The sequence below is a fragment of the Poecilia reticulata genome, linkage group LG10 (genome assembly GCF_000633615.1).
Source record: "Poecilia reticulata strain Guanapo linkage group LG10, Guppy_female_1.0+MT, whole genome shotgun sequence".
NCBI classification, from domain to species: Eukaryota; Metazoa; Chordata; class Actinopteri; order Cyprinodontiformes; family Poeciliidae; genus Poecilia; species Poecilia reticulata.
In genome coordinates, this window is record NC_024340.1 from 27,023,792 (window position 1) to 27,034,609 (window position 10,818).

General features: G+C 40.0%; 1 protein-coding gene across 2 annotated transcripts in view; it reads right to left on the reverse strand.

Moving 5' to 3' along the window:
- Positions 1-817: 817 nt before the first annotated feature.
- Positions 818-10,818, reverse strand: part of sh3rf2 (SH3 domain containing ring finger 2) — a 21,411-nt gene continuing 11,410 nt past the window's right edge. For both annotated transcript variants that reach the window (XM_008420060.2, XM_008420061.2), the window contains exons 6-11: positions 3,962-4,083; positions 3,631-3,801; positions 2,681-2,955; positions 2,281-2,588; positions 1,895-2,199; positions 818-1,803 (exon numbers count right to left, since the gene is read on the reverse strand). In XM_008420060.2, coding sequence (XP_008418282.1) covers positions 1,623-1,803; positions 1,895-2,199; positions 2,281-2,588; positions 2,681-2,955; positions 3,631-3,801; positions 3,962-4,083 — 1,362 coding nt within the window. In that variant the 3' untranslated portion in view covers positions 818-1,622. The remainder of the gene's footprint in view (positions 1,804-1,894; positions 2,200-2,280; positions 2,589-2,680; positions 2,956-3,630; positions 3,802-3,961; positions 4,084-10,818) is intronic.

A 10,818-nucleotide genomic window follows, 5' to 3' on the forward strand; every position in this document is an offset into this window, starting at 1 on the left:
TATAATCAGAAAATGACAAATTAGTCCTTTAGTACCAGCTGAGGTCGGTCTATTTATCATTCACTATGTTATGCTTAATTGCATGCAACACTTAGATCCAGTAAAACTAAGACGTTTTTGATGCATCAATGCATGTGCTGTGGTTGAAATCCTGACTGAACAGCAAGGGATTGTCTTTTCTTTCTGAAAAAGGAGTGAACAGATTCACTTTTAAATTAGATTTGTAAAAATGCTATAGGTGAGATTACAGAGGCATCTGATTTCCTTAAAATACCTTTATTATCTTTGAAATCTGTAATATTTCAGAGGCAAATCAAATGAAGAGGTAAAAAAAAAGAAAAGAAAAAAAAGAACTTGTGGGCACCATGTCTAGACAACAGGTTGCAGCTTTTAAGTCATGATTAGTTTCTATGAAACTGAGGTCAGATAGATAGTTCAATGGTTCAAAATTAATCTACGTGAACAAATTATTACCRAAGCCACCCAGGTCTTACTCTTAGAATTTCATCTATGAAATAATCAGCAGGATTTGTTGGTGAAGAGTCCAGACAACAGCCTGCCAGAAACCGTCAATAAGGTTGTAAATCCTGCATATAAGGTACGATAACTTTAAAAATGTCCTAATGGTCCTAGTTTAGGAATTTAGTTTTCTCGACAAGCGTTTGGTTCTTCTGCACTCCTTTCCTTTCACTTTGGTCTCAATTGAGGCAAATTCAGTCATAGCTTTCCAGCCGCAGTACTGGAAGGAAAAAATATTTACAGGTTTATTAATGTGGCCTAAAGGACGTTTGGTTTATAGATGAAAGAAGCCAAACTGTTACAGGTTCTGGAACTATGCTTTATTAACACAAAAGCAGTACAGATAATTTACCTAATCTCTCTAAGTATGTACAAATATAATATGTTTTCTTGGTGGGTTTTGACAAAGGCACTCACCATTGTGTAACAGATGAAGCAAGGAACCTGAAGTGGGTTTTTAGTGCAAAACTCGAATAATACCACGTGTTACAAACATGCGCACACATTATAGGACGCAAAATACATCTCTGAAGATTTTACCCACACTCTCACATCCACTCAGGTCCAAAGTAAAAACCTGTTATTTGATTGTCGTGTGGCAGGATTCGTTTTTGGACATAAACACTCGTTTTGTTGAGTTGATCTATTAAGTTATTTGGCAGTTCAAACAGATATGACAGAATTTAGGGGTGCACCAATTTAACGGCCAGCCGATTTATCGGCCAGCTGATTTATCTGGGCCGATTTCCTTATTTCTGGGAGACTGGTGATTGGCTGATACTTACATGTGAAACACATCTTATCCCCCGATCTTATCTACGTTAGCAAAGGTTTTAAAATCAGTCACTGTTCTCTTCTGCTCCGCTGTCAGAGAGGTTTGACTGACAGACCAGCCCACCAGGTCACGTCTGCACATTTGCAGTTAACAATAGTCACCCCACTGCTGCCAACTCAGCAACTTTCATGCTATGTTTAGCAACACCTCAGACAAAAGAAATTGGTTTCGGCCAAAATTGGGACTTTCTAAAGATCATAATTGGCCAGAAAACTGCAATCAGTGCATCCCTAACAGAAGTATCCATCAATTTAACAGTAATACACAGTCAGCTGAGCCTCTCAAGGGCTTGGAGAATAGTGTTGTGGAAAATGCCTGTTTGTCCACTGCCCTCCTGCGTGAGGAGGACGCGCCCGTCAGGCCGAGGTCTGTGGACAAGGACCGCCTCTCCCTGCAGCAGACTGAGCTCCGAGTCTGTCTGGGCTAAATGCGTTGTGGTCACTCTGTGCCTGGAAAACAAAGCATTTCAAACAAAATAGATGAGCGATTGCTCAGGTCCGCCTCTCCTCGGGTGAGTGAGGACTCCAAAGCAAAGTTTACCTGACGGGGCTGAACTGAGCCGACAAGGCTGACAGCGACGGCTGTGAGTGGAATGGTTTCTGCGGGTTAGAATTTGGATCGGAAATTGCCGTTTCAAAGACCTTCCTAAGAACCGGACCTTTCCCGTCTTTGAGGAGGATCCCCGGTCCGTCTCTCCCCATGGTGAGAGAAGGGGCCCACACTTCTAAAGGCAGGGGCCCGGGACGACAGTTTGGGTGAACCTGAGACCCAGACGACCAGGAGGAGGTCCGATGTCTCGGAGGAGGAGACTCTTCATCCGTCAGGAACCGAACTGATTTTGAAGGCTTTGGAAACGCAAAGAAACATTCAACCTTCCCAAAAGCCTGAGAACTTGAAAACGAAGGCAAGCGTGAATCTGACATTACCTTGTCTATGCTGCTTTTCTGTGCGTCGGGTCTGACTAAAATCGACTGAGGTGCGTTTGCAACAGGCTGCCTGTGATGCTGAAATACTGCTTCGTGTGAGGCTCCACAGTCCCTGTCCTTCATGACAGCACCAGCAGAGAGCGCTGCTGGCTCAGTCATCCAGCCGTAAGGTTTGGGGTTGGAGAATGGGAAGCTGCTGTTTCTCTTTCTCTGCAGGGCAGGCGAGTAGCCCGACGCCTGAACTTGTGCGAAAGGTTGCGAGTTGGACGGGATGTTGTAAGAGGACACATGGGAGGGACGGTGTGAGGCTGAAACAAAACATAAAGAGTGCATTTCTGTTTCACAACTGCTGGACCAAGATAAAGCAGCCCCAATTGTTAGAAACTTATTTCTCACTGACCTCTGTGGGGGTTAAAAACACGTCTCACGGTGTCCCAACCTTGAGACGTCCCGTAAAAGGACGACTTGGCAGCTCCGCCTGAGGACGCGGCGTGCTGCGCTCCATTTGGCACAGATGACACCTGTCCTGTTGAGAATTTCGTTCCATCACCGCCCACCTTGTCGAGAGCAAGGACCACAGTGGGATTTTTTGCAGCGGTGGGTTTCTTCCCAGACACTGTGTTGTAATGCGAGGACGCGTTAGCTGCTTTGGTCTCCAAAAGTCTGGCTGAGGTTCTGTAGCAAAAAGCACGGGTCATTTTAAAAACAGCACTTTACTTTTCAGGAGTATTCTCACATTTTTTTCACACTTTTACCACAAACACAAACGTTGTGTCTTATTGTGATTTTAACGTGATGTGGTGGACCAGCACAAAGCATTGCATGGAAACACACGGTTTTATTCCATTATGTAAAAAAAAAAACAAGTGGGCATTTTATACAGCTTTATTGCTCTGAAATCCGCTAATAAAATAATTGAATACATATATCACAAGGACATCAAAATCACAATTTAACTTTAGGATATATCTATCTTTTCTATGAGATATTCTGTAGAGCATTAATGTACCAATAGCATTATGAATCCCTAAACTAACATGATGATAAAGGAAAACATTCATCAGAGAAACAACAGAGAGGCCCTGCAGACATCTGCAGCTCAAGGCAAGTCAAGCAGGTTTATTTAAATAAATTCATACACAATATAACACTGCTTCCAACAGGGAACAATGGCCTTAAATAAATTGCTAACAAGCTGTGCATCAAGTCCTATAAATAATTTAGAGAGATCTTAAAATTGTCTCTCTTATTTATTTATTTGGGCTTTGAGATTCATTGAGTTTGACCACATTTCTGAAACGTATGCATGACTGAAAGCCTCCTAGCACRTRCACAAATGCAGCCTCTCACCTGAGCACAGGGGTGATGTAGTTGCTAGGAAGAATGCCCACTTTCCCCGTTCGGAGCGACAGCCCACGCAGCCAGCCATCTTTGAACTTCCCGTACACGCCCACCATCTCTCCTTTCCTCAGCTCCAGTTCCTCCGGTCGTCGAGGTTTGTAGGAGTACAGGATGGCGCACCTGGAGGGGCACGCCCAGGGTTCGCTTAAGTCGTCACCGCATGTTCATGGCCCATGAAATTTCACTCAGGCTTTTCTCATTGTACCCTTAATACTCTCATTCTCGCACGYATGATCCTGCATTATYGTCTTAATAATGCAATGTTTTAAAGATGACTCACACGCTGATCGAGAGCTGCTGCGTGGAGGAGTTTCTGCCGTCTGCAGAGGAGGAGGCCATTTGGGGGTTCATCAGGGCCATGGAGATTGTGGACGGAGTCTCGCTGGTCATTTTCTTCTCACTCTGAAAGGCAATCCGATTTGAAATTATAATAAGAAACTGAAAGCATGATGCATAGCGCATTATGAAAGTACACATGTATAAGAGATGAGGGCACAGCTGCATTTCTGGGAAAGTAATGTCTTTTTTTGTTTTTTTTAAACGACATGAGTCAACAAGAGACCTGATGGTGGGTACGAATGGCGTCATTAAACCTCATCCTACATGCACTGTGACTTATACTGGGTGTAGCTTAATGGTAATTTGTGCACCAGCACAGAAAATATCAAAGTGGGAGATTTCTGTGCAAAAACCTACARCTGATATTTCTTTGATCTGTCCGACTTAGACAGCTGATGTCTCTTTGTGACACTCAGGGCATTTTAACAAATTCAGTACAGCTTTCATGACTGGGAAGTTATTTTTAACCAGTAAGTCCTGTGATTTTATCTATGATGCACCTTCATTTAACCCAAAATTTAATCMGAATTTTGACTCAAGACAAACTTGTGGTACTCATGCTACACATTTCTGTGGGAAGCCGATGATGTTATCTGAAAGGAAGTTCAAAAACTGACGCAATTAACTTTTGTGCTACACTGTTTAAATTTGGGGCGTTTAAGTTAAGCGTTTCRAAATCGAGGTCTTAAATGGTAGCACAAAAATAAACATTTATTCTAGATAAGAAGGGACTACCCTACGTTTCCAAATCACACAGCAGATTCTGAACTTTCGTTACTCACCGAACCAGAAATAACTACAAAATGGAAAAGCAGCATGCAAAGCACACCATKACTGCTTCCATAGGATTTAGAAAGGAAAGTAGTCCTCAGGTATTCCTACTTAAATCCATCTTAAAATCTGGGATGGGTTTCAACAACAAAATCACAAGAAACCAGAATGGGGTCATGCTCAAAAAGACGCACAAAATTTGACTATGCACACCTCAGTTAGCAAGTTTACTGTGAAAGTTGTTCACTGTAAAATTAAAGAGAGACAAAAGCAGTCTAGTTTGTCTGAGGAGCTGGTAGCACTGTGRCAGAGAGATGAAGCTTTGGGTTCGTTTTGCAGTTACTGATCAACCATGAAACTCCTCTGTTGACCAGCCTATCTGTCAGCTTCAGCCTGAGCAAAGCTGGCAGATGAAGAAGGAAAATCACAGATCTAAAGTCTAAAARCTTCAGATCTCAAGCTGATTTGGTAACTGGAAGAATTTACTCTGTTTTTCTGTGAATGTAATTATGAAGCTTGGGTGAGGTGGAGATTCAAACACTCAAGAAGTTACGCATAAAACAGAAACTTTGAAAAATAAACCAATAATATTTGTCTTTCTTTTCCACCATGCAGCAACAAAGCACTTAGCTTAATTTAACTTTAGTCAAACCAGCATTTAATACATATAATAATTTTTTTTGGCCATGTTGTTAACCAAAATGGTTGCAATRGTTAATCTGTTTCCTCTCTATCGCAGACTTTATAAAAAAGCTTTAAAGACACAACACAAGACATAAAAGTGTCTGGTGCAAACAAACAATATTCATTTTGCATAATAACTGAAGTACTTTACTTAGCTAGAAAAAAGCTTTTGCAGAGTTAATGACTTTAAACAAGAAATAAGATTGCRAGACTTCTCATAAAGCCRAACAATCCCAACAAAAAGCATAATTTTTCTGCTATCCTAAYGAGGTTTTGTTCATCATCTCTCCTCACAATCTTTTACAGCTGCACAAGCCTGTGATCAGACATTTCRGAAGCAACAGCACATAACTTTTAAGTGGACAAAAATAAACTGCGTTGCAAACGGCTAGCATCATAATTGCTCTGCTCTTTTACTCTCTCATCCGTCTGCGTAAGATTTGATGATTTACTCTTTGAAGTGCTAAAAACCTTTCACTTTCAAATTGCTMATGCAATAATGATGTGCATGCATAAAGCTGTGTAGAATACACCATGAAATATGAATGAACGACAGCTTATTTAGAACGGCTAACTCTATGMACGTAGTTTCTCTGTGTAAGGCTGAGAAGCTGGGAAACTTTTTCCAGGCTAGATGTCGGCCAGCTGTRAGTCAGCCATGACGCCGTCGGTGAATGACAGGGAGTGACACGGAGGCGAGCCGGCCAACCGTTAAAGATCCAGTTCAGAGCTTTAATCCCTCTTGTTAGAGGACTGATGATGGTCTTAACGAGGCTTTGACTAGATGTGTTTCTGCTGTTCCTTCTGCAGAAGGAAGGAACAGAAAGAAGTGGCATGCCACTGTCTCCTGCTCACATTATTTTAATACAGTCACTACAAAGGGGGTGGAGAAACTTTTGTGCTACCCTTTATCTTTTGTCATAACAGATATTTGGTACTATTTATAGCCTCCCCCGACTCATCTTCTACTTAAAGCATAACTGCTGGCCCGGGGGCATTTTTGTTTCCTAAATRCAGCTCGCATCTGTCTCTCAATTCACATTAAAACTTAAAAGCACAAAGACCAAAATTATTAAGCTGTGGAAGCAAACTTCCAGGACTGGACACTTAAAACAATTAAAAATMATTTCATTAAATAATAATAATTTAAAAAAGYAATGAGAAATAGCTGAGCTGTGAGAGAAAGTGAAGATACACAGTTTGTTCTACGTCATCCGTCGTTCAGAGGAAAATGTTTAATATTTCTTCTTTCGCACCTGTTACTACATACACATAATCACACCCAAAACAATCATGACCATTATCGTAGGACCTGACAAGTTTGAGTTTACATATCCTTTGTAAGGCAGCGGTTTCATTTCATTTGCACAGTTTCTTACAATTATGCAAAACTCCTGTGCAAAAACAACAAAATACTTTTATCACCTCTTGAATTATTTAAATTCCTTCCAAATTAAGTTTTTTTTTCTCTCTCTGTGTGCTTAAGGACTTACGGAAACATAAGGCGCTTAGAGAGTGTGAGGATATCAATATTCATCCTGTTCACACTAAAACTTTGGATAGAGTCACCGTCGGCATTTAGGTTTTTAAGTGAATCATGCAAAATTATACATACATGTTCAGACATATTTTAATATGTGGTTAAATGAACCTTAAGCAATTGTTCATCAAGCGTAAGGTCACTGTAGTGACAATTAGACTTAGGCATAAATCTGACTGTTTATTCAGCGACTATTTCAACTAGAACTGGTCATATTTATTCAAACCGGTTGATTCCTGCGTATTAACCAGGCTGTTAAGCGCAGCGCCCAAGTTTTTAATTGTGAGAAAGTTTGGGCTGTTCCAAAATCTTACAGACTGCAGGTCTGACTCAAATGACAACTTTTCAGATGACATTTAAACGAGTCCGTAGAAAYGTTTGGCCAGGACTACAAGGGGTTAAGGTTTGTTAAATGATATCATGCTTTTTGTATGTGAAGATAACACTTTAATAAAAACTAGACCCATATTACATTCAATGTAAAAATAGTAAATTCAGTTATTTTAATTCGGTCAAGATGATCWGTTAACTTATTGCATGTCACTGTTGGTTCTATTATTAACTTGGTTGGTTTAATTGTTTTAAGAAATTACTTGTGGRATGAAGGAGAACGTGYTTATCAAAGGTTTAATTAAATCAATGTCATCAAAACAGACAATAAATGCTATATAATTAACTTGACCAACCCAAAAAAATTGATCTGACCCAGCCTTTGTAAAAAAAATAAAAAAATACAAAATATCAGTTCAAATCCACCAAGTTTTAACATTAATGGCTTAATTCTTTATTACATGACATTTAACAAGCGTTAATCAATTTATCCTTTGGAGCACCTATTTAGTTTAAGTTGGAGCTCAGAATAAGCTGAAGGGATGTTGTGGTAAGGACTACATGGGGTTAAGGTTATCCGTCAGGATTTTATTTCTGTAACTCATGTTACAATCTTCTGCAAAACTGCTTCAGTTTTGGAGATTTCCTGTTCCACTTTGGCACAGCAAAAATCAAAGCTGTTTTGAATTTGCTGAACCCTCGGCTCTTCGTGGYTGAAATAATAAATCTCTGTGAGGGTGCGTCACCAGGATAGACTCGTAATAAGGGTTTGTTCAAGATGTTCTGTGAGCGCTTAAGCTGAACGGCCTTTTGTCTTTGGCTCGTCCGAACAAACTGCCATTAAGACACATGCTGTTCTAATAAGTGAATAATGTTCTACCAGCACTTTGTTTAAAGTCTTTAATCACCAGAACTTTGATTCCTAATCGCCTCCAAGTTTACTGCCAGCTTGAATGTAGAAATATATTTAATATTTTATCAAGGGATAAATATTTTTCTTAAATGTGTCCCATCACGATATTTTGAAACCAACAACAAAGACGTCAAAACTAAAGGCCTTAACGGTGAAAGAATCACTGCGTGGCCGATCCCKATTGCTCCCATCTTGCATTTTATTTTCTGTTAATTTGTTGCAGAGTTTGTACTAGCGTATTGTTAACTTGTGTGGTAGTTTAAAACCGATTGCTCTTGAAAACGACACCACATGTCTCGATGAGACGAGRGAGAAATAAAAGGCCAAAAAAAATTTTTGTAACCAGACTGCACACTTATAAAYWSWATKSAKYAAGTATTTTAAAAGAAATGTAGAAGATAACACAATATGAACCAAGTTGTCATAAGAACTGCTTTTACAGAAACACAAATTAATAGTGAATGTTCAGCAATTATTAAGGACAAAACCAACTGTTCTCAAAATCTAAGTTAACTATTTCATCCCAATTTCTATTTGAAACCCCTCAAAACAAACTATCTCATTTCTACATATCCAAACCACGCAATAAAAGTTTGACTTATCGCCTAAAAGACACCATCTCTGTAGAGGAGCAYGGTGGCAGCAGCATCATGCTGTGGGGATGCCTTTTACCAGCAGGAGCAGGGCCCGTTTACCCTCAAGACTAGCTGTCACAACACAGAAACACTGTGCATGAATGAGCTTCCCATAATAACTAAGTGTAGCTCAWCTGCTGATGAGCTTAAGGTGAGTACTTCGAATTAAAGTGCAGTATAGATAATCGGTATAACGTGCATCTATAATAAAATCATAGGAAGTTGTAAAAACCAATCCCGAAATAGACCCACCCTGCTTCAGTCTAAACAAAACTGRATTAGGGTAATCCAGTTTTGTTTTGAATGGAGACAGCCACAGACACACATTTCGTCACGGCAACAAAGAGAAGAGAAAAAAAAAATCCATAATATGATTCAGACTATAACCGCTGTCACTGGTGCAGAGGATGTGATGAAAAGTTTGGGGTGACATCAAATGTTGTCAGGGATGACTGAAACCTCTCTTTGCATGAGAGAGTAAGGAAGAGTCCAGCTCATAAGTGGTTTGTGAGGTGTGATGCAGATACTTTCGTTGAGTGTCTGAGTGACAATACTCTGAGTCATTTACATTAATGTGGAGGGACTCGGTGCAGAACTGTTTTAATTCWGTCACAATGTGCGTGCTCAGTCTGTTACGGGTCATGACAAAACATTTCCATCGGATGTAAGTTCAACTTTGACAAAGTCCCCTGAAATCCCTCGATTCAAATAATGTTTAAGTCACTCGCTTGCTGTCTCGCTGGTGTGCTTTGGATCAGAAACTAGTGGCTGAATGATTGCCATCAGGATTTCCTGCTACACCGCCAAATATATGGCTTCATCAACTACAGCAAATCAAATGGGATCTTAAAGTAACCAAGCCTCCCATCACACTACCACCACCGACAGAATGTGATGTCTTTTAAAATGTCAGAATATCAGAATGTTATCTGAACACAAGAAGCAGTATTTGTGAAAAGACGTCTGACAATAATGACGTATTTTAAGGTGTCAGACAAAAGACAACGTAAAATCGTTTGACATGTCGACTAACCTGTTCGACAAGAGTGTCACACGTGCGATGAAAAAAACTGTCTGCACGRCAAATGTTGCATGTGTCAGACKGCTCGGTCACCGAAGTCTGCATCTGTCTTKTWAGTCCAAGCGCATAGGCTTTTTTGGTGACAGATAAGCGCTAGACCATTTAGGCTTTAAACCTGTTTCCATGGTATTGCTTTCATCGACACGTCTCTCTATTTCYATCAGCTGACAYGGCACATTGCGCCGCATCCAAGCTGAGCGGATTGTGGCATTGAAGTGGGAGCAAAGCTCTGTTTGCTTAGCTGAACCAGCAATTACTGATCCGCACACAATGAAATACAAATGAACGTGTTTCAGAGCTCCGTGCAGCAGGAGGTTCGTAGTAAGTCAAACAATATCCATATAAGAGTACATTTTTAACTTTCCAAACTTACATTTRGAGAGTCATTTTAATTTGTGGGAGTTTTTGATAATTTGGGGAATCATATTCAAAACAGAAGGTGCTGCTCCAAAATAAATAGTGTGCATCTGCATTTAAAGAGAATTATTTGGACAAATGTCAGTAACAAATATCTGAGGACCTACATGTTCATTATATATTTAGGACTGTCCCCAGTCCTAGTGCAAACACCCCCACTATTAAATAGTTACAAATGCAGTACATTGTCATGCATGTTTCAGAAATGTCCTGCCTGACTCACTCCCACATCTGCCATTTTGGCAGCGGTAGTTCAAATGTTTTCGCAAACACCGATAAGRACWGGAAAAACTGAGTTGGCACTCATGTCTCATCAGAAAATAAAAGTCCCTTACTCAGATAATTTTGTTGGAAAAAAATTTAAATTTCCCTGTTATAAATACATATGACATTAAAAACTAAAAGTCCCGTTGAGAAAAAAAAAAAA